Source organism: Ammospiza nelsoni, chromosome 17, assembly GCF_027579445.1.
Source record: "Ammospiza nelsoni isolate bAmmNel1 chromosome 17, bAmmNel1.pri, whole genome shotgun sequence".
NCBI classification, from domain to species: Eukaryota; Metazoa; Chordata; class Aves; order Passeriformes; family Passerellidae; genus Ammospiza; species Ammospiza nelsoni.
This window is the reverse complement of record NC_080649.1, coordinates 6,706,415-6,728,643: the sequence shown is the minus strand read 5'-3', so window position 1 is coordinate 6,728,643 and position 22,229 is coordinate 6,706,415. Positions and strand designations below refer to the sequence as shown.

Genomic DNA, 22,229 nt, shown 5'->3' with positions numbered 1-22,229 from the left:
GGGCAGAAATATCGAAAGAGCTGTCAGGAGGAGGCTCTGCTTGGTGGTGCCGGGCAATAGAACGAGAACCAGCGGGCAGAAACCGATACAGGACGTTCCACCTGAACATGAAGAAGAGCAACTTTCCCGTTCAATGACCAAGCGCTGTCACTGTTTGCCCAGAGAGATGTGGAGTTTCCTGCACTGAAGATACTCAAGGACTTGTCTGGATACCATCCTGTGCCATGCACTCTAGAACAACCCTGCTTCAGCCAGAAGGTTGAACCATGAGCCACTGTGGTCCCTTCCAGCCTGACCCATTCCGTGATGCTGTGACCCTGAGGAAGGGGCTCGTGCAGGCAGAGCCCGTCCATCTGTCCAGCTGCTCCGAGTGAGCCGTGGCTGCAGCCGGAGCAAGGGAATCCAGCCTTTGCCTGGAGATGCCCTGCCCGAGGTGTAAGGAAGGAGGAGGCCTTTCCTGTCATGATCTATGGCAGTGCAGCAGGAGCACAGTAACAATCCTCCCTCTCTGGGCATCACCAAAGGTGCTGCTTAACATTTATTGCAAGATATCACCCACTTGCCCTGCTACAAGCAATAACCTCCCTTTCAAACTGCTTGTTTGTACATCCCACCTTTTGCCATCAGATGGTATTTAATTTTGAAGTGAGGCAGAAAATCTAACAAGATAGGCAAGGACTTTCCAGGCCTGTCCATCCAAATATCTGAACCAAAAGTATCCCAGACCTTCATATGTCTTGCAGGCCAGTACAGGAGCTGAAAAAGCATTGCAGACCTCTCTCAAAGGGAACTGGCTGATCTCTTGTGAGTCTTGCCTGAGGAGTTTCTAGTTGCTGGTTAAGGAGAATATGTCTGCCTTGCTCTAGTCCTGTGGGCTGTGGGTTCAGATGGTTTTGGTGTGCAGAGAGTTGTGGTTTGGAGGGTTGATGCACCCATGAAATTCTCTAGAATGATTCCTGTGTGAAGCAAAGCCATCCAGTCTGGGTTGTTTCCTGCTGAGCTCCCAAGACATTTGACTCACTGCAGTGGTTTGGTCCTTTGCACAAACTGGGGCCTACCTCAACGCAAAATTTTTGCTCTCTAGTAGTGTTTTGATGATTTGATCGTTGTAGCAAAACATATTTATCAGACTAAATACAGATCTTAGAAAATTTGCTTTGCAAGATTTTCAGTGGTTGTGACTGATACAATTGATGTGTACTCCATCCTGTGGCCACTATTAGCAGAAACAAGATTTTAGTTGTTTTCCATGGGAACTAGATGGCAGAAGAATTTATGGAGCATTTCCTGGGTGCTGGAAATGCTTCCACATTAGGAAGGTGGGTTTCAGAAAGCAGATGAATCTGGTGAAAGTGTTGTTGAATTCATTCCTGTAGTTTGCACTACAGGAGGCTGAAGCATCCTTTGCTTTCCTCTTCCTTCCTGTAGTGTTTCTTAACTTTAGTGTTTCTTTGAACCATGAGAATTTTCTCCATCCCGGAGCTCTTCTCCCGTTCACGCTCATGTGCGGCTCTTCGCAGTGGCGATGTGAGAGTTTGCAGAAGTCACTGCGATAACCACCCCCATCCTCCCCGTCCCCAGCCCAGGGACGGCGTTTCACAGAACGGCTCGGGTTGGAGGGGCCCTGTGGCTGATCCGGGCCAGGGTCACCCCGGGGCACAGGGCTGGGGATCGCGGGCTGGGAGAGCGCACGGGCGGGAGCGGTGCTGAGCGGGGGCTGAGCGGAGCCTCGGGCACTGCCGGCTGCTCTCGGTGTCCGAGCGCAGGGAACCCGGTACCCCCAGCTAGGGCAGCGTGCTCACGGCCCCGCTGCCCGGGGCACAATGCTGCGGGGCAGTCGGTGCCGGTGCCGGTCCCGGCGGGGCGCGGCCCCTTTAAGGCCTTTAAGGTTCCCTGCGCCGCCCGCCGGAGCCGCCGCGCGCCGCTCGGGGAGCGGCGTCACGTGGGGCGCGGCGGCCTCGTGACCGGCCGCGAGCGCAGCACCGGGGCCGCCGCTCCGCGCGCGCCGCTGGGGAGGGGCCGCCGCCGTCCCCTCCCCCCGCCGCGGGCCCCTCACGCCGCCGCCGCCGCCCCCGAGCTCCGGCGCCCTCGGGCGGGGCGGGGCGGCCGGCGCGCGCCGGGCCCGGCGCCGCTTCCTGGTCGGCCCCGCGGGACGAGGCAGCGCCGGCCCAGCATGGACAGCAAACCGCTGCTGCAGGAGCGGCCCCCCGCCTACAGCCCCGCCGCGCCGGGCGCGCCGGGCTACGACTACGGGCACGGCAACTACGGCGCCATCCCCGCCCCGCAGCCCGGCTTCCAGCCGCCCCCGCCGTACTCCTACCCGGGCGCCGCGGCCGCCCCAGGTGGGTCACGGGCGGCGCCGACTCCGGGGGGCTGCGGGCGGGGGGTCCCCGGTGTGCGGAGCGGGCGCCCGAGCGCCCCGCTGCCCCTCGGCTGGGGCGGGGGGCGGCTGTGGAGAGCCCTCAGCTGCCGGGACCGGGCGGGGGTGCCCCGGGGCCGCGGGCTCGGGAGCCGGGCTGGGCCGGCCGGCGGGAGCGGGGAGCTCCGGGCCGCTCCCGCGTGCGGCTCCCCCGGCACCGGGAGGCGCTGGGCTGCCGCGGCTCCCCCGCTCGGAGGGGGGCGGGTGCGCCGGGATCCTGGTGTTCTAAAGCGCCGTCTCCCTTTGCCCTCCTTCCCTCGGGGCCCCTGAGGTGTTTGTGTTGTGCTCTCCCCAAAATCCTGGCTGGGATCGCGGGCATTCCTCACACGCGCGGCTTTTCTGCCTCGGTGTAAAGGCAGAGCCACAGCTGTGCTTGGCACTGAAACAGACCCCAAACTTGTTCTTTGCCTGCACTCCGCTGTACTCTGGTTAATGTTTGGTTTTTCTGATACACTTCAGTAGTCTGGGAGAGACTTAGGCAGGTGAGTAGATGCAGTACTTCCATTAGCAGTTAATACTAACATCTGCCCGAGAAAGAAGTAGCCTCTCAGGAAAGAGAAGTACTTCAAAAGTTATAGAAGTTACACAGCAGACACAGACCCCAGTCTTTGAGCCGAGCCCTGAGGCTATGGATTGATTTTCCTGTTGATAACGTAAAGCTTGTTTTCCTGTAATAAGGTATTAGTGGTTATTTTCAGTTTGAACAGTGGGATTGCCAGACTTCATATATCGATAACGTGATTGAAGAAAGTCTGAGAACTTGGGAAATAAGCTCAAAATGGATTATAACTGGGCAAACTGTGCCTTTATTACACTGCGTGCATCTAACCATCCATTTCAAAAGCTTTTTAAAGATATAATTTAAAGTTTTTAATAAAGCATTTAAAGCCTTCTGTCTTCTATCTACAGCCATGAACATTACTGATTCTTTTGCTAACAACATGGACTTTCTGAAAATTGGGTTTTTTCCTATGCTCTCTTTCTACTTGCCTGCTATCAGTCCTACCTTGCTTTCCAGATAGAAACTTAGTATATGGAATTAAAGCTTGAAACTAGAGGAACATTTATTCTGTTTCAAATAGTTTGTCTGCTGGAGTGGGACTTTCTTGATATATAACATCCAAAGGGAAAGCTGTGGTCATTGTTTAAACAGTTTTTCCTGGGTGCTCAGCAGCACTGAAACAAAATCTTGAAGTTAATTATTAGCTCAGTGTCCTTTTGGGATGGTTAAATTGATACTTGGGTTTATGAAGTGGCTTTGTTATTAGATGTGCCAGGTGTTCCAGTTCTGATTTTTTCTAAAGTGCTTAATCAAGACTGCATTCCTGTTTATTATTTTCCATGTTTTGTTGTCATACTTGTAAATTATCATTGTTCTGTGTGCCTTCTGTGTGGTGATTGAGGGTTTTTTCTTATTTTAGGGTATGCTGTTCCTCCACCGACATCACAGCCAAACTACTCGAGCACGTACACCATCATCCAACAGCCTGCCACCACCACCTCTGTGGTAGTCGTTGGTGGCTGTCCTGCCTGCAGGTAAAATGGCTCTTGAGGAATTAAAATCAGTCTTGGGTTTTGTTATTCAAGATAGAGGTATCCATATGGTTCCTTGGTTTTCAGTAGCCTTTCTTTGTGTGTATTACAATTAAGTGAAAAGGCACTGAGATCCAGGAGTGGAATGCTTTGGTTTGTGTGGTGTGAGCTTGTCCTGGTGGGCTGTGACATGGGCTATAAATAATGCAAGACACTTCAAACATGAGTTTGTTCTTTAAGATGGAGGAAGATCTGTAAGTGATACTTTTAACAAAATGGCACTTCAGTAACACATGTAACAGGTCAGTTCTTGGGGGAAAGCGTGACAGGAAGTCCTTTCTGATGTGTTTATGCCTGGTGATGGTGAGTAGTATGATTTTATTGTGAAACTCTGTAATCTTTGATCATAGTCACTTCTGGTTTTCTGGCAGTACTGTGGAAGAACTTCTGCTGTTGTGGTGTGTGTTCCATTCCCAGTCCAAACTTTGCAAAACCAGGCAGAGTGATTGTCAGTATTGGCTGAAAACATTGGTGGCTTAAAGCTTTAAAAGGTCTCTAAAAGTCCTTTAACTGCAGAAGAGCAGAGAAATTGATAGACCAGACCAAAAATATCAGTCTGCTGCAGTGGTGAAAACCAGAAAAAAGTGGTCAGCTGTTACATGGAGTTGCAGCAAGAGAACAACTTCCCCCTTGGAGATCACAGCCATAAAAAAGGAAGGAGGCACTCAGTTTGCTCACTAGTGCTGTAAGTCAGCTGTAGTCCCTTTCACTTCCCAGTTCTTCTCTTCCTGGGATATTGGCCATGGCTGAGGGCAGAGGGATTGCTGCTGGTGCAGCTCAGGCACAGCTGTGACTCAAATGCTGGCTCATCCCCTCTGGTAAAGTGTACAGGAGTTACCCTTGCAAGGAGCACTTGATCCTCTGCAGGTCTGAGCCCTTCCTTGCCTTTCAGAAGGTGCAGGGAACCTGCCTGAGTAGCTGAAGGGATTCCAGTTTGGTGTGTGATGAGTGTGACAGAGGATGTCATATGGCAGAGGCTGTAACCCAAGTGGTAAAGTTGCTGTTTGTCTGAGAGTCAGTACCTGCCTTCAAAGGTGGATTCAAATAAGAAGCATCCTGTGGTGTTATGTAAAAACAGGTGCCTGTTGAAATGGCACTAGTTAAGGCTGAAAAACCTGTACCAGCTAGAGCTATTGATCTAGGAGGTGTGTGTTTTACACTGGGGGAAAGCAAGTGCTGAGCTGTTCAGAGGATGTGGTAGATCCTGCCACCTGAGTGATTGCATCAACATGCTGATGCTGTAGCTCAGCCAGGAGACAGGGCAGATGTTGTGCATGGCTTGGAGAGAGGCAGGCAGGGTATTTATATACACAGGTTTTCTGGCCCTGACCCTATGACAGCTCAAAGCATTTCACTGGGGAACTGCTCTTGGAAATAGCTTAAAATGGGTAGGCTCTTGTTACTATAATTTTTTCTTTTTCTGGAAGTCCATAGAATATGCTGAGTTGGGAGGGACCCATCAGGATCATCTAGTTCAACTGCTGGCCCTGCACAGGACACTCCAGGAATCCCACTGTGAGCCTGAGAGTTGTCCAAACACTTGCTGAACTCAGACAAGCTTGAGGCTCCTGGGATGGTCCAGGAAAGACTTTTTAAACAATCATTTGCACATATAATATATAACTTTGGCTGAATTTTTGAAAATGAGCAGTCTGTTGTTAGTTGTTTTTAACTGATCTCACTTGAGTAGCTTTCTTAAGTCATCAGCTGTGCCCAGCTGGAAGTACCCATTGTGGACTCTTTTCTAAAGCAAAAAACTCTACAAAATCCTAGTTTACTGTTGGATCCTTAGTTTCTGTTTTAGGCTTTGAAAAAAATAAATTGTGAGGAGAACTGTGAAATATTCTGGATCAGGGAATCCCAAGGATGAGTAACTGTATCTAGTCATGGTGTGTCAGTCTCCTTTGCCCTATTACAATGTTAGTTCCTAATTGTCCTGATTGAGAAAAATCTCAGTCCTCTTTGACTTCTCAAGACCTTAAACACAGTTCTAGTTTACTTTCATGTCCTGGAAACCTATTTTATGATGAATGCAGTGTGCAGCTACACTCTGAATACTGCCCTGAACAGAAAAGATGTTGAAGGGGCATTGAGAAATATTAAAAGCTATTAATGGTACATAAAAAACTTTGTTAACAAACTGCCAGGTTGTAGGGGGGTAGTATATAAGAAAACAAAGATAGTGTAGAAAGCAATCTTACCCCTAAGGAGTTGCAGCTGGGCCAATTATCAAAGATTAGGAGCAGGCCTGACTTTAACAGGATGCAGCTGTAAGCAATGAGAAGAAGATGCTATAACAGAGTGGGGTGGCTGGGTGAGAAGGGAACTGGAGTCAGTGGCTGCTTTGTGAAGAAGAAAGAGTCAGTGCTGTGAGGAGATGCCCACAAGAAACACCAGAAGGAATGGAACTTTTGTGATAAGGAGACAGCAGTATGGAACCCCTGCAATGAGATGACAACACCAGGTCAGTTGTCCTGTTACTTTCCTGATTTGATGGTGCATGAATGTTAGAGATGTCCATGTGCTTTAGATCACCAGGAGGAGCCTTGTGTGTGGCTGTGGGATGATGTAATTCATGGAGGAACCTAAAGGCCATAGAAAGGATTTCTGCCATCAGGAATATAAAGCAGTCTGTTGCCCTATGGCATGTGTTTGTGGTGCTGATTGAAATCCAAACTATTTCCAGCTTAAAATATGTGGTCTTGAGGAGAAATATGCAGTACTGGTTTCTTATTTGAATTGGTGTCTGTTTTACTGCAGTCACGAGTGCTCTTGCAGTTAATAAGCTGGCTCCAGTACAGTCCATCTTTAGGCTTTTTTTATGGTATTTAGTCATAAAAAGTACAAAGTTTCTCCAGCAGTAGCTCTCTGAAGTTGGTAATATGCCTGTGGTGACTGGTAATTGCATTCCTGCCCTTCTCCCTCTGAAGCACTGCTGCCATCTGAGGGAGGACTCTCCTGGCTCTTGCTTAGAGCTGTTCCTCACGTTGAGCTCATTCATCACTGGTCAGTGTTGCTTTTTAGTTACAGACCCCAGTTTTAATGTGCTCCATCCTTCCCTGCACTCTCAGAATGGCTTTGGTGGTTGTATTCTGTTTTCTCAGTGTGTGTTCTCCTCCCAGCCCTGATGTACAGGGAATTAAACTGAGTTGCACAATCTTGTCAGCTTTATGGCTTCTAGTTGACATTTAAGGTTTGGCCAAGTCCTGCTTTTAAACTATTTTATGTTCCTGAGTGTGTTGAGTCATTCCAGGCACTGCCTTTAGATATCCTGCTGTGGAATTATCCTTTTAGCTTGGAGAATGCAGCCTGGCTGCTTTACTTGTGGCCACTTTCATTTTCTTTTTCTCTGTCTTTTGTTGTTGGCGATAACTAACTGCTGAGCAATGTTTGCTTTCCTGTTATTTAACAGAAGAAAGCTCCTTTTAAAAACTGCAAAAACATTTTCTTGATCTGATGACTGCAAAAGCCAGTTCCCTCAAAACCTGGGGGAGAGCCTGTTGTGGGCCCTGTTGGGTTTTTATTATTGTTTTTTTGTTCAGCTGGGAGAAAGAGCAAGGGAAAGGACCTCACACTGCTGCAGCTTTCACTTCTGACAGCTACAGTGCATCTGCTGGACCAGCAGTGTAGTGGGTCTCAGATTATGCCAACACCGAAGCTTCTTCCTGAACTGGGAGATTAAACAAGTTTAATTAAAATTGTATTTATTCTGAGATGTCTTCCAGCATTCTCCCTGCCACAGGTGCTGTTTTGTTGTTGTGGTGTTTTTTTTTTTTGTTTTTTTTTTTTTTTTTTATTTTTAATTTATTGAGGGTTTTTTTTTACTTGATAAAGCTGTAACTTCTCAGGTTTCAGTTGAAATTTTGTTTTTGTCAATTACACACATCTCCTGAGGAAATAGACTCTAGAAAAATTGCACTTAGATGATCAAGTCCTTCCAAATCTCAGCCTTCTGGACTTCCCTTATTTCACCCACTAATGATGTGTTGGCTTTGATAAAAGGCTGTTCAGGATACAGACTTTCTATAGTTGTTTCTTTAAACTTCATGTAAATATTCTTTAGATTTAGTGTGTAGCTGCTATAGTCCATGCTTGTCCCTGGTCTGATGTTCCCATTCAAATCTAAACTTTGAAACTCAACCAGCCTCTGTGGCAGAAAATGGGATATGATTTGAGAGTTCCAGATGGTTGGTCAGTGATCTTTGTGGAGGATAGATAGCAGTTTTTTTCAGTGCAGTTTCTTTTCATGTCTTGCAGAGCTTGTGGTACAATCAGCCCGTCTCTGATTACCTGGGGTGACCCTTTGAATGTATCTGTAAGGTCTAAAAAATGCTGATAAGCCCACATTTGAATACTGTGATGTAGTGATAAGTCTAAAATTGCATGTGTTTAATCAGACCAATGCTGTGTTCACAGATCTCATTATCAGCCCTCTCATCCTGAGCATTTGACTTAAGATCTTAATGTGAGAGTTACTTTGAAAAAAGGGGTTATCTGAAAAACAATTTGGTTTCAAGTACTTGTCAGTGGGCATAATTGACCTTACTGTATGGAGTTGGCAGCTGCAGTCATAGCTTAAATGCAAGATGCTGCTTGCAGTATAAATAAACCTTTCCACTTTATTTTTAGAGTGGGAGTGGTGCAGTTATAATCAGCTTTTATGTGGTTTATGCTGTAGAAGAAAATTTATGTTTGGTTATGTTGGTGAATCCACAGTTTGAATATGGAATCTCTAATTGCTCCTCATCTCAGGTGAGATATACAAGCAAAAAATATCCATAATCTCCCTTATAAAAAGTATTTTTTTTTCTTTTTAAATTTAGTAACTGGCTAAGCAGTGGTTGGGTAAGTGTTCATCTAAAATTAGGTGCTGACATAAATCAGCAGAAGCCAAGAAGTGTTTGTGTGGCTAATGCTGTAATCACACTGTTAGACATGATAGGAGCTCAGAAACATCAGGTGTGCTGTGGGGTCAGGCAGGCACAGCTCTGCTGGGTGTCCCTGCAGCTGCCTTGCTCTGCTGCTGGCCTGGTGTTGAATATGAATGGCACTTTTTAAATTTTTAGTTGTAGTTTGCACTACCACTGAACACTTGTGAGTAACTGTTTAGGAGGAAGGGAGTTTAGAAGAAATTCTATTTAAAGTGTCAAGGACATGTGCTGACCAGTGGACTTGGGCCCTGCAAGCTGATTAAGAGGAGGTTGATTGGAAGGGGTTGGGCTGTGCCCATCACTGCTGGGGCTGACCAGCAGCACCCCATTGACCCCTCTGTGTTTGATTAGTGTGTTTATTCTTTAAGGTCACATCAATAGACTGCTTATACTCTTAACTGAGCACACTGGCTTACTTGTCACAAATGGAGGTATCAGGGCAGAAACTGAATATGGAATTATTAGGAGACAAGGAGAGGATTTCAAAACAGCAATGAAGCAGGAGTTGGGTGCCTGCAGGAGGGAACTGCTCAGTGTGTGTGAAAGGAAAAGAAGGCATTAGTGTAACAGCAGGGCAGGAAATACAACAGATGTCATGTGCTGTGTGCAGTTTCCAAATAATGTTATTTGTGATGTCGTTGAAATGCCTGGAAAAGGGGCTTGGCCTGTCTTGGGTAGATCTGTAGTGTGAAAACTGAATCTTGAATTACTCAGAAAGCTCAAGAGTGTGTCTGAGCCTCTCCATACATCCAGTGTGTTACTGGGTTAACCTGGGGAGAAGCAGAGGCCTCACCCCCTGAGCTTGTGCTGCTGGTTTCTGTTTGGTCTGAGGCTGGTCAGCATTTCCTGCACATCCCAAGTGCAAATTGCCAAATTCAGCTGCTTCATCCAGACCTGATGGTTCTGGCTGGACACTGCAGTGTCCTTTTTGCTCCTGTTTCTGTTACTGGTGTGTTCCCAACAGTCCTGAATTTCTTTGCATTCCAGCTCCAGTAGCAGTGTTCCAGGAGATGGCTCTTCCTGAGTCCAGCTCTCAGGGCAGGCGCTTTGTTTTGCCACAACAATGCAAGATTACTTGAATATTGAAATGGATATCTCTGTGCCCAGAGAGATTAGAACAGTGAGAGAGGAGCTCTGCAGAAGTGTTCTGCTTCAAGATACACTCCTCAGGACTTCAGATGTGGCCCTTTTTGCCAGAGCTGAGCCTGGCAAAAAAACATTTTGTTCAGTGAGTTTCAGTAGTGCAGGTACTGCTGTTCTCTCTCCAAGGCTCCACAGCCCTTCAGGAGAGCCTCCGGTTCTCTCCCCATGGCTTATGTTATGCTGAGTTTGTGAAAATAGCCACAATGTCCAGCACAGGCTGCCCAGCTCTGAGCTGTGGGACACTTTGTGCTGAGACTCACATCTATGTGGTGATATGAACTTGGTCTGTGTTTTTTAGTTGCCTTAAAAGGATGTTATCTGAGGACACGAAATGATAGAGCTACTGCTGGGATCAATGGTAACCTGACAGTTCCTTTATTTTATACCAGACACAGAGTTAACTTCTATCTCTGCAAACAGAAATAAAGTGCATTAAAGTGAGGGAAAGCTTAAGGGGAATATGAACTTGTGTAAGCAGCAGAATATCAAGAACTCTTGGAAAAGCCTCTGGCTCCTGATGGTGGCTGAGGGGAAGGGAAGGGTTCCCAGGGTTAATCAGGTTGCAGAGGTTCAGGCAGTTGCTGTAAGGAAATGGTCTCTTGAGCCTGTGCCTTCCTTCCTTCGCTCTATTTACACATCCCAGAGCTTGTCCCTGACTGCTCCCAGGGAACAGCAGCTTGTTGGCCTTGGCACCCTGCTCACAGCCTGCACTTCAGGGTCACTCAGCTCTGTTTGCCTTGACTTGCACTGTACCAGGAGGATACATCTTGTTCCAGTGTTTTGCTAAACTCCAGATTGTGACTATTTATGTAACTGCACAAATTTCTAAAGTCTGAATTCTCCTGTTTACTGTCTGTCTTCATTTTGGGGGATGCTCAGATACAGCCCTTCAGAAAGGAGTCAGGGATTGAAATGGAGGTAAATTTCTGCTGTCATAGGACTGTGCTGAAACCAAATTTCTCTGTGGTCATGGAGCTGGGAGTCAGCTGGAGACATGTGACATCAATAATTAGTTCCTCTGCAGTTGTAAAGAGAGATCAGTTTTGAGAAGTAAAAACCAGGAACAAACTCCAAACCTTGTACTTTATCTTGCTCTATAAAATGGTGTGGTTTCTCGTGACTGCCAAAGCACTGAGTGGTGGTTTGAAGGCAAACTTGTTGAGTGTCCTTTGACTGAGTCTGTTTTCCCTTTTTGCAGGGTTGGCGTGTTGGAGGACACCTTCACCTGTCTTGGTGTTTTGTGTGCCATTGTATTCTTTCCAATTGGGATTCTGTTCTGCCTTGCACTGAGGCAGAGAAGATGCCCCAACTGTGGGGCAGCTTTTGGCTGAGGGGCTGAATGTGGACGTGCTTACTGAAGCTACAACTGTTAGCATACTCTTTCTAATGTAAATGTCATGTACAATCATTTTATTTGCTTCAGACCTGTTTTGTAAAGTGTGAAGGAATTTAGTCTCTTGCATGTAATTTAAACTTAATCTTTTATGAGCATGTGCATTGCAAAACATGAAAACCTGACTTGTTTTCCATGTTTAGTGGCACCTGTTGAAAACTAAATAAAACTGCTTTTCCTTTTGCAATCCTCAACTTGTGGCTGGATTATTAAATATGTTACTGACACGTTTGGTGTAGTCTGAAAGCAGAGTAGTAATCCTAGCTACAACAAAGGGTATTTGCCAGAATCCTTGTGCTGATGATAAATGATGTTTGAGAGTGTACATGTTTAGGGCATCAGGTATTTGAGGGAAGTGTTGTAAGTGCTGTGTGTGTTACCTCTATGGCAACTGCTCCTCTCCCTCACTGCAGGCACAAGTATTAACACACAATCAGAGCCCTGTTTTAATTAGTGAGGGTTGTGCTTCATGCAGGGGCTGGAGTTGGTTCACAGACAGCAGCAGGAAGAGCCTGGGACACTGCCAACCGTGAGCTGCCCTGAGTAAAGGCTTTTGCGTCTTAGATTGTTGAATTCTGGTGCTGAATTATTGCCAGCTCAGACAGGCTGGGCTGAGTTGCCTCTGCTGTGCTGTAGAAGATGGGCTCAGGTGGGGGTGCCCCTCTGGAAAGCTGCTGATTCAGAGGGGATGGGGGTGGTTATGCAGGGTGCTCTGGCAAACTGTCCTCGGCCTTGAACTTGAAAGGCAGGGTCAGAGCAGCCAGCACATGCTCATATACTATTTTTTGATATTAAGCAACTGAAAGGCATTTCACATGACTTGAATTCCCTGTTTATAGTAGTAGGAGTAGGCACCACCAAAGGAATGAGCCAGGGGATGCTGCAGGAAATGTGCATGTGTAAAATGGAATGGTTTAGAGTAAGGATTCTGCTCTGGCTGAAGTTTAAAAGCTCAGTTTCACTTAACTCAGCTGCTGCACTGTGCCAGCACTCAGGCCTTTGCTCAGCTCCTTAACTAAAAATTTTCAACTTTAAGCTGGTTTGTTTTTTTTTTTTGGGTAGGCTACAGTAATGGAGGAACTTCAAAGGCAGATTTTTATATTGGCATTTGAGAGAAAAACATGGCACTGCTTTATTATGACCTTTTATCAGACTAAGTTTGACAACAGTTTTTAAAGACAAAATTATCACTGAATAATGTGTTGACAGTGTAACATTAGACTGCAGATGAGTTTCTGTTGACTTGAAATTTGTGTAATGAACATTAGGCAAAGCATTACAAGTTGTCTATTCTTAAGGGGATAAATATTTATTTATAACCTAAGGTATCTTTCTTACACAAAATAACACATAATCATTTATACAGGCAATTCTCTATTCTGGAATAAGGCAGTTGTTACATTCTTCTGCTTGAAAAAAAAAATCACTGTTATCTTCTGTAGGTGGCATATGCAGGTTTATATTCTAGAACTTACCATTGCAGCTTCCAAGTAATGAATGCCAAAGATTGTGAGCTATTACTTATTCTGATTCACTAGAGTATCCAAACTATCTCCAGTATTTTCACAATTCCTACTACAAAAAAGGCATACTGTAAAATCAAGCCCAAGTGCTCAAACACTAGCCCAAAGCAATTACCTCATTAGAAACTACAGCTTTAAAAAACATCAGAGCTCCATTCCAGTATGTGTCTATTGTACAGTAATTACATTTAAATAAATTTTTAGGACAAGTTGAGATAGTAATTGTCATTGCTGAAACTGGGTATAGATGAGGAGGAAGCAGATGTGTCTGACCCGTGTTCATCGGATAATCGGTGCGGATCTGTCGTTTGTTACTGTGGGTCTGAGTTTCACTGTTGCAAAGGGGTTTTCTCCACTGAAAAGAAATGCATCAAGTTACTTGAAGGCTTTCTGCAATCCAACCCCAAATTTATTCATCAGGTCCTTCACTGTCAAACAGTAAGTTATGGTTCTGAGACTCAGGGATTCTGTGCAACCCCTTAGTTTAACTTGAATTTTTAAAATGAGGTTACGTATGAAGAATCACTTTTCAGTGAGCCAGAAATACGAGAAGTTAATGCCCAGTTACATCTGGACTTTTTAAATAGCTCCCAGTCTTCAAAGATTTTTGCTTTTAACCCTCAAAATTAGTTAAAGAAGGGTTTTAAGTCCTGCTCCCTGTCAAGCTACTGGAGAAACATGTTTTTCTGAGAAGGGCCTGTGTATTGTGCTGCACTTGATGCCACCCTTGAGGAAAGAGCAACTAATTTTCGCCATATTGTTCTAGCAGTGATGGGGAAAGGTCACAGAGAAATTAATGATAAACATTCTTATTTCCCCTTATAATCAATAAAATAAAATAACCAATGTAAAAACAGTACAAAATCAGTGTAAAACTATTTTACCTTAGAAAAGGTGGTTTTATAATGCCATTCATGTCAGGTTTCTGTAAAAAAAAAAAAAATATATATATTCACATGAATTTGTAGAAATATGCTACAGGTGATCTTGCCGTCCTGCTAAGGGAAACAGACCCTGTAATAATCTGTATGGCCAGTTTGATTTTAATTCTTAAAATTTCAGTGCTGAAGCAAAGCCTGCCAGGCTTTCCATTCCAGACATGGTGTGTTTCAGGACCTCATTCAGCAGGTTCTTAACTCATGCTTGGCTTGTGACTCCAATGAAATTGCTCAAGTGCATCAGCTGTAAATAGACTTAGACCTTACAACTAGGCCTAATTAACCCTTAAGATTAAGAAAAATGAACATGCCTGAATTAAATCTTACTGAACACCAACCCTCCTCAAAGCTATATCAACTATAAACTCTTTTTTTATAGTTGATACTGTTGTGCATATTACTGCCTTGTGTAGCACAGCAGGAACAGTTTAACTGTCAAGGACCATTCCTCATCTCTCCTTCTTGAAATCCTGAGTATTTTTTTCTGTGTATTCTGAAACAAAAATAAGATGCCTTGAATAATTTCCTGCTTCTGCATAGGAGGCCCAGTGAGCAGTTTTACATGTGACTCTTTTACATGTCTGTAAATGCTGTAGGAATGTCCAAGGCAGCCCAGGATAATGTTGGGCTCATTTCCAGAGCCTATGGAGATGTGGGGCTTGGGGACTTGCATGGAAGCAGGAAAGACAAGGAAGTTCTGCAAGAATGAAAATAAACAGTGACTTTGGAACAAAACACTTGCAAGTGCAGCAGCTCTCCTGGAGTTGTCCTAAGATGGGGTCACAGCAGCTGCTCTGAGTTGGGAGGTGCCTCAACAAAAGTGGTCATTGTTCTATACTCCAGAAGTTCTAGTTTATTTTAGTTTTTCTTTCCCTGTAGGAATTTAGATTATCAAAAAAAGATGTATTTGTTTTCCACTCCTAGGAGCTATTAGTTTCCATTCTGGCTTCCAAAGAGATTGTACAGCTCTAATTAAAGCTCTGCCAACTGGCTGATCTGCCATTCCTCTTGAGTTTCTGGTTCAACAGGAATGTTAGTCCACAAGCCTTAAATTTATTCCTAAACCCCCTGACCTAATGCCACAAACCAAAACAGCCCTTAAGGTGTCTGTTCCTGAGAATGGAGTGCCCCCAGCAGAACAGTGCAGGGATCCTGAGACCATTTCACACATTCTGTAATTCTTTAAGCTCTTTAGTCAGTCACCTGCTCCCAGGCACAGAACTCTCCCTGCTGGACTGGCACCTCCCAAGGGCTTTGGACATAATCCCATTTGAAGGCCTTGTGGATCCTGCAGGCTTCCACAGCAACACACGCTGAGGGAGCCACCAGAAATTCTGACATTGCACCATTGCTAATGCCCATGGCTTCCTCATTCAAAAATGAAAACCACAAATTTGTCAAAATACAGATGCTGGTCTTCAGAATAATTTTAGAAGTTCCCAGATATTTGTTTTGAAAGTAACTGAACACTGAGATTTAGATAATATTTCTTGATAGTCATTTTATGGAGCAGCAAAGCTTCATTCCTCACAGAAAACACTGTCCCAGAAACATCACTGCACAAACTACACACTTCCTACCCCACAATGTTCATTACTGAGAAATAAACCCACTTACTTGAATGTGGATTCAAATATATATGCTAATATTAAACTGTTCTGACTCCCCCAAAAAGTGCAAATCTTTTCTGTAGGAATATTTATATTGGGAAAAAAAAAAGGGTATCCCAAAACATGACTCATAGTGAAATGGAGTAAGATTTCCAACTGAGAGGAGCTTCACAAATCTCCAACAACAACTTTCATACTTTCTTTCACACTTTTTATATTTGTAGAGTAAGGTAACCTGTTCTTTTAAGAACTAGACACAAGTCTGTGATTTGATTACAAAAGTGATTGTAAAGGCCACTTCAATATCTACTCTAAGATTCACCAGATTACTTAGAAAGCAAAAACATCTGTTAGCAGGTCAACCCAAAATTTGTTTGGATCTTAGATTGAGAGACAAAATATTTTAGTCAATAAATAATGCAATTTTTTAGCTACTGGCTGCCAACTGTATTATTCTTTGACTCCTGAAGTTTCCCATGGCACTGACTAATGGAACTTTGCATCTTACTTTGGTACAGTGTCTCATATTTTAGCAATGCTAACCTTATTTTATTTAATTTGGGGTTTTTTTTGCCTTCAAAATGTGATCTCTGCTTCAAGAGGCTTTTTGGAGAAAGTCTCAAAACATCACCCTTATATACACATCAGGAAAATACTTAAACAAGCAGCAAGAAAAAAGCTTGTAATTGCCTAATTTGATTAGTCTTCATTTTGAATCAGTTTGAATGCTGCTTAAACAGCAGAAATAATAGCATTGTTATACATTATCAGGTCATAAAAAAATGTATTTTCACTTAGCTGCAGCTTTGCTGAAAACAGCCAGGAGTTAGTACAGCTCTCCCCTGGCAATGGCTGCAAACACAGAGTTTATTCTGCTGTAAGTCCCCTGTCTCCCACAGCCCTAACATCACTGAAGGTGATGGATGTGTGCTGCTTTCTGTGAGAATTTCTTTTCATGTTGAACAAATTCCATGGCTGAGAAGTTTTGCTGTGCAGGGTAAATCTCCTGCTCCTGTCAGCGATATCCCTGATCAATTCTCCCTTCCTGTTAGGATGGATGGACTGAAATGCCAAAACCCCTGATATTCTGCAGACAGATGTGTCAGAGCGCTGAGGTCCAGCACAGGTAGGTGAGGTGGGAGCTGCCAGGGCTCATTTCAGAGCAGGGTGAAATGTTTGTGCTCCTTTGGGTTCCCTGACTCACCGGGCCCGCCTGCTCCGCTCTGTCCGTCGGGGTTTTCACAGCAGCACCTTTGGCAGGCTCCATCCGTCTGTCTGTCTGTGCAGCCCCCAGGTAGTCTGGTGGTGGGAGGACAACCTCCCCCTTCTCCACAAGGTTCACAGAGCTGACACTTCGGATTGGTGCAGGGCTGCAAGAGAGAACCCAGCAAATTCTCAGGTGCCAGAATCCACCTCGCGCTTCCCTGCAGCACCGGGAAGGCTCAGACGAGCTGGAAGTGAATAATGGTGCAGTGTCCTGGAGCCAGGGGGAATCTGAGTTAGGGCTGCTCCAAAGCTACTCCTTGGCTCTGTGTCTAACCATTAAAACACATTCTTAGCATAATTAAGGCATTGTACTACAGGCTATTAGAGAGTATTTACTGTACATGTTACTGAACTTTAAAAACCGTGAGCACAAAAATAACATTTTAAATAAATGTTAGTGAAGATCTGGGCATTTCTGCAAGCGCCACCCAAAATGTTACCTTGGCACTGGGGCAAAGGCTTTTTCTTCTGCTGATTCATCCAGTGGTCTGGTGTATGATGATGGAAACCATCCTTTTCTGTAAAGGGAAAGGTGTTTTATATTATATAAATTTGGAAAGATCTTTCACACACAACAGTAGAGTCAGCAAACAGATTTGACTTTTGAAGACACCACTTTCCAATTAGGCCAAATTAATGTGTAAAACCAAATAATGTGCAGAGATTCTTCCTTAGAGGGAAACCCCAAGTCCCTCATCAGTGACAGCCAGTAAAAAAGGTGGAAAACCATTTACTAATATCTGCTAACGTAATCTGGTGAGACACACTTTTACTTCATGTTCAAGGTGGGTAATGATTATCTTACAGTCTGGTTGTGTCGTGCTCCCCATAGAGCCAGCCATCCTTTTCCTCAGCCACCAGCAGGGTGATGACATCCCCCTGGGCAAAGCTGAGCAATGTCTTGTTGCTTCCAGCAGTGTGAGGGAAGATTGTCTTCACTTTTTGCCTTTTCATTATATTCAGTCCCGTGGCAACAGAAGTTGAACGTGATAAACTGGCATCATCTGAATTCTCTGTCAAAAAAAGAAAAAAAAATGTTAGACACACAGAAATAAATGCAATTAGTAATCTGAGAGGAAAAAAATAAAGGAAAACTCAAGTGAAAATGGAGACTTTGTACTTAGACCCTCTCACTGCCAATGTTTCTTATCACCATGAAGTTCTTAACTGCATATGCCTTTATATGCACACACCCAGCATAATAAAGTGGAACCAACAGGCAGAAAAAGTTCTGTGAGCTTTAATTGGCTATTTCTTTCCTCTTTTGCCATGAAAAATACTATACAATCACACCTGTAAAAGACCTTTGAAAATTTTCCCTTCTGAAAAATGGAACTGTGTATAAAATCCAACTGATGCTTTCAAATGTGCCTCAGCATTCAGCTTCAGCATTGAGAAGACTTGCAGATACTCAGCACTTTCTGGACACCAGATGTTTATCAGAAAAAATATAAAAGAGGGCTTAAAACTGTATGTTGACTATTTTTAAGGAAGAAATGCTGGAATTTCTACTACACATTGAAAAGTTCTGTATTTCTTATCCTGTGGTCTAGGCCTAGTTGTTTTGCATATCACAGAAAGTATAAAAATCAATATATTAGACACTTGGGGAGATCTTATTAGGATTTTAAATTTCAGGAAAAGAACTACAAGACTGTGTGCATCTTGTCCCACGTGCATTTCTCTCTTACTGCTCCATGCCCTTAAAGTAAGGCAGAGTGAGACTGTCAGTGTGTGTTTGTGCACTGAAACACTCAGATGTATCCTGTTCAAAATCATGGAGTGCCTTCTGCTGATAACATTTCAAGCCATGAGAGCAATTAAGTTGGGTCAATCAGTGACACACAGAAAGTAATTAAAATAGAAATGACTTGTCCTGACCTGCATTTAACACATCTCTCTCTCCTGTTAGGTAAATGATATAAATCCTTTGTAAAGGCCATTTCCTACTCTTCTATACATCCTGAAATTCACATCATCGTGGTAGCAGAGCAGCCCTGAGGTAATTTTGAACACTGCAGGCTGTCATTCACACTTACCCAGTCTGCAGGACACTCACCTGCTGAGTGATTCAGTTTTTCAGAAGGAGCTTTGGGAGCTGTTGCAGGACTGTTGAACATATCCACGAGTGGGCTCGTGTACGCCCTGCCTGTGGGGGCTGGGGGCACTTTGGATGCATTTTCTTGAGGATAAAAATCATTTCCAATCTGGAGTCACAAAAACAATAGTATCACAATACTGAGGGAACAGCAATAACTTTTTTGCAAGATTAAATTCTAGAGAGCAATGCTTAAACATTCCTAAAGGATACATATTTAAACATGACGTAAAGCCCACCTGTTCCTATGGAATTGCTGATTGAAGGTTTGTAAGTGTTTGATAAACACTTGCTACTGGGAAGGCTACAATAGCCTTTTATCTGAAAATAGCATGATGATCTCCAGATTTTTCTTGCTTAGAAGTTTAATCTTTTAGAAATTCAACAATTAATGATGACATAGCTAACCAGCAGAAATGAGAATTTCACCTGCATTCCTAAAAGCTAATAATCATGAAGAAAAAAAGAAAATAGAAAATAACATTTTTCTTAAGTTTACATTGAACTACTGAGTATGTAATGCTATTACTTAGAGACAAGAATGTAGGAAATGGAATGGCTGGAACAAAAGTGCTTCAGGAGAAACCCTAGGTGCCCAGCTGAGAACTGAGCCTTGCTTGGACACGTGCTCCTCCCTTCTCTGCTGGGTATTTTCCCCAGAGCTTCAGCTTAGTGATCGTGGCTCCATCCCCAAGCCCAGCATATTCCAGCTGAGATCCAGCATGCTGAGGTCCAGCAGAACCCCCTGAAGCCTCTCCACCCCCATGAGGAGCAGCTTACCAGGGTGTTTCTCTTCACCATGGGCGAGGGCTGCGGCGTCCCCGAGACCGGCGTGGAGCCAGGGGTCCTGATTTCATCTATCATCATTCTCACTTTTTCAGGCACTTTGGTGGCATCACTACAGATTTCCTCCCACCCAGGCAGCTTGGATTTTAGGAAGTCTGCACACTGCATCCAAATTAAAAGGTACTTGTCAAAGATAGGCTTTATCATAAAATTGCACAAATCTACTGGATAACTTTCATTATACCAAAATGGAAATACTTTCTAAGATTCTTCTAAGGAATACCTCTTTGAAACAAATAAGATGTTGTAAAAACATCTCTTTTGCAGGGTCAGATATTGTAAGTACCTGATCAGTCCCACGTGTTTTTTTCTTAATACATGATTAAAAAAAATTCACAGTAACCCTTGGTTTTTGCTACAGTACATTTCATAGAATAGTGTATTGTAAACATCTTCTGTGAACTGGGCACACTTGTCTGGCACTTCATTTTTTCTTAGCTATTTCTGACAGTCTGGTGTACATACTGCAGGAAACATTCAATACTCCTGTGTGCCTGGATTTCTGTTTATGCTCACAGCACTGACCTGAACGTGGTAGAAGTGCATGTGCTGGGTAAAGCTGCAGTGCTTGTCAACCAGAAAACAGAACCTTCTTTTCTCTTCAAGGAGAGCTTCTCTGCAGCCTTCTGCAATAAATCTCTGAATATCACTTTGTCGAGAGCTCACGGTTTCCAAATACTGAGGGAAAAAAGGAAAAAAAAATCACAGAGAGCCTCTGAGTTTTATTTAATGCTATATCCAATTAGTTAAGTAAACTCTAAAAGCCTTAGAAAAGCTTTTGGAAAGGGAGGGTGGGATAGGCTGACTCTACTTCCGAGTCCCTCTCTTTCCCTGCACAGATCTGACTTCCCTGATCTCATCAGGTGAATGTACATTGTCCCTACAGGCAATTAGCAGCCTATTTAGGGTTGTGAGGGGGGTGTGTGTGGTGTGTGTTGAAATTAGACTAATGACCTTTGTCTGCACCACCACAGCTCCATTTATTCACACAAAGCTGGGATGAATCTCTGCTTCATTTAGGAGGGGGGGTATGAGTTACTAAAAAGACTGAACTATATTTATCTGAGATTATGAGGATTCATTAAATGCTAATCCTTGAACTCAGACCCAGAACCTTCAAAAAACCCTCAACTCTTATGAAAGCAGGTTAAAAGACAGGCAGTAAGAAATAGGAGCTACTGTTACCTACACTTACTGTACTGTGTTATACACATGGATGTCTTTGAAAATTAAAACAGATATGGAAAAAAATACATATAAGCTAGGAGGAAGTACAAGTGTCATGCAAATAAAAATATCTATGGGAAGTGTTTTCAGAGAGAGACAACAACAATGAGAATCTGATTTACTAATTTTACAACAGTTTCCCTTCCGTGTCTTGCCATTTCAGATTTCACCTCAAGATGGCAATGCTGCATTGAGGGCAGTAGGAAAGGCACTACCACAAGTTGGCACTGCCTGCTCAGGGAAATGACTCTATAGCAAATTACTACTGAATTTGCATAGTTTAGCTGGCTCCCTGGGTAGAGCTCTGCTTAAAGGTGCAGTTACAGATCAATTATTGGTCAAGGGATGAAATCTAGGAACCAGAGGTCTCTGAATACGTACACTGGAGCAGTGAGAGCTCAATTGCAGCTGCAGTACAAACTCCAGGAGTGCCTGCAGCACACACCAGCTCTGAGGAACCATTAACTTTTTCTGTTGACCAGTTCTCATACAGAGGAAGAAACAAATAAGAGACAATGCACTGACCTCCATTTCCTTGTGCTCATACTTTGTTACATTTCGTGCTCCTTGGCTTTTCCTTCTGATTTTTTTCAGCTCAGCTTGAGACTTCTCTAAAGAATCCAGTTTGCTTCTGTGTTCAGTTTGGTACCTTTTTAAAGTTGCCTGCAATCAAAGCATTTACATCATCTCATAAAGCACTCAGCCCTGTATCTGGGTAAGGGACTGAAAAGCATGACTGTGATCTCAGATATTGCTCACACACCCCAAATGACTTCAGCAACTGCTGTGGTTCTATAAGGAGCTATGAAGTCATACAGAGGTTCCCTTTTTAACTTATATAAGCATGAAAATTTTGGCCATCTTTATATATATAAAGTGCATTTCTATTAAAGTTGTATCAATTAAATCTTGGGAAACAACATCAAAAAATTCTTTGACTAGCAACAGACAAATAAAATAGGAGTTTTAGAATTCAATGTACTTACAGTCATATATTTTACATCCAGGTCTGTTTTCTTCTCCAGTTCAGATATAATTTCTTTATGAAATTTTTTGAACTTTAAAAACAAATGAATTAAGGGTTATTAAAAATTAGCAAAAGTAGTTTATAATTTCACAAGCAAAATTAATTAGAAGAAATCATTTAACTTACACTCTCCTCTAGACTGTCATTAAGTTTCTTGTGTGTTCTTGAGATTTCTACCAGAACTTGGCCTGTTGATAAACACACAACTATATTGG

The 22,229-nt window shown here is 43.7% G+C and overlaps 2 protein-coding genes across 2 annotated transcripts in view; one reads left to right on the top strand and one right to left on the bottom strand.

The window, feature by feature from the left end:
* Positions 1-2,064: 2,064 nt before the first annotated feature.
* BRI3 (brain protein I3) lies at positions 2,065-11,673 on the top strand. Its single transcript, XM_059484752.1, has 3 exons — positions 2,065-2,342; positions 3,841-3,955; positions 11,285-11,673. The coding sequence occupies exons 1-3, from the start codon at positions 2,174-2,176 to the stop codon at positions 11,415-11,417; spliced, it is 417 nt and encodes a 138-aa protein (XP_059340735.1). The 5' UTR covers positions 2,065-2,173; the 3' UTR covers positions 11,418-11,673.
* A 1,089-nt stretch (positions 11,674-12,762) lies between these two features.
* Positions 12,763-22,229, bottom strand: part of BAIAP2L1 (BAR/IMD domain containing adaptor protein 2 like 1) — a 32,883-nt gene continuing 23,416 nt past the window's right edge. Inside the window, exons 4-14 of the mRNA XM_059484730.1 lie at positions 22,141-22,202; positions 21,974-22,045; positions 21,513-21,650; positions 20,286-20,438; positions 19,695-19,862; positions 18,876-19,023; positions 17,622-17,829; positions 17,257-17,334; positions 16,755-16,920; positions 13,887-13,927; positions 12,763-13,357 (exon numbers count right to left, since the gene is read on the bottom strand). Coding sequence (XP_059340713.1) covers positions 13,282-13,357; positions 13,887-13,927; positions 16,755-16,920; positions 17,257-17,334; positions 17,622-17,829; positions 18,876-19,023; positions 19,695-19,862; positions 20,286-20,438; positions 21,513-21,650; positions 21,974-22,045; positions 22,141-22,202 — 1,310 coding nt within the window. The 3' untranslated portion in view covers positions 12,763-13,281. The remainder of the gene's footprint in view (positions 13,358-13,886; positions 13,928-16,754; positions 16,921-17,256; positions 17,335-17,621; positions 17,830-18,875; positions 19,024-19,694; positions 19,863-20,285; positions 20,439-21,512; positions 21,651-21,973; positions 22,046-22,140; positions 22,203-22,229) is intronic.

What these genes read in the sequence shown, in the direction of transcription:
- BRI3 (XM_059484752.1), top strand. Translation starts at nt 2,174, where the DNA reads ATGGACAGCAAACCGCTGCTGCAGGAGCGGCCCCCCGCCTACAGCCCC. An exon ending in GGGCGCCGCGGCCGCCCCAG is followed by an intron (nt 2,343 to 3,840) that starts GTGGGTCACGGG and finishes TTCTTATTTTAG; the next exon opens with GGTATGCTGTTCCTCCACCG. An exon ending in GGTGGCTGTCCTGCCTGCAG is followed by an intron (nt 3,956 to 11,284) that starts GTAAAATGGCTC and finishes CCCTTTTTGCAG; the next exon opens with GGTTGGCGTGTTGGAGGACA.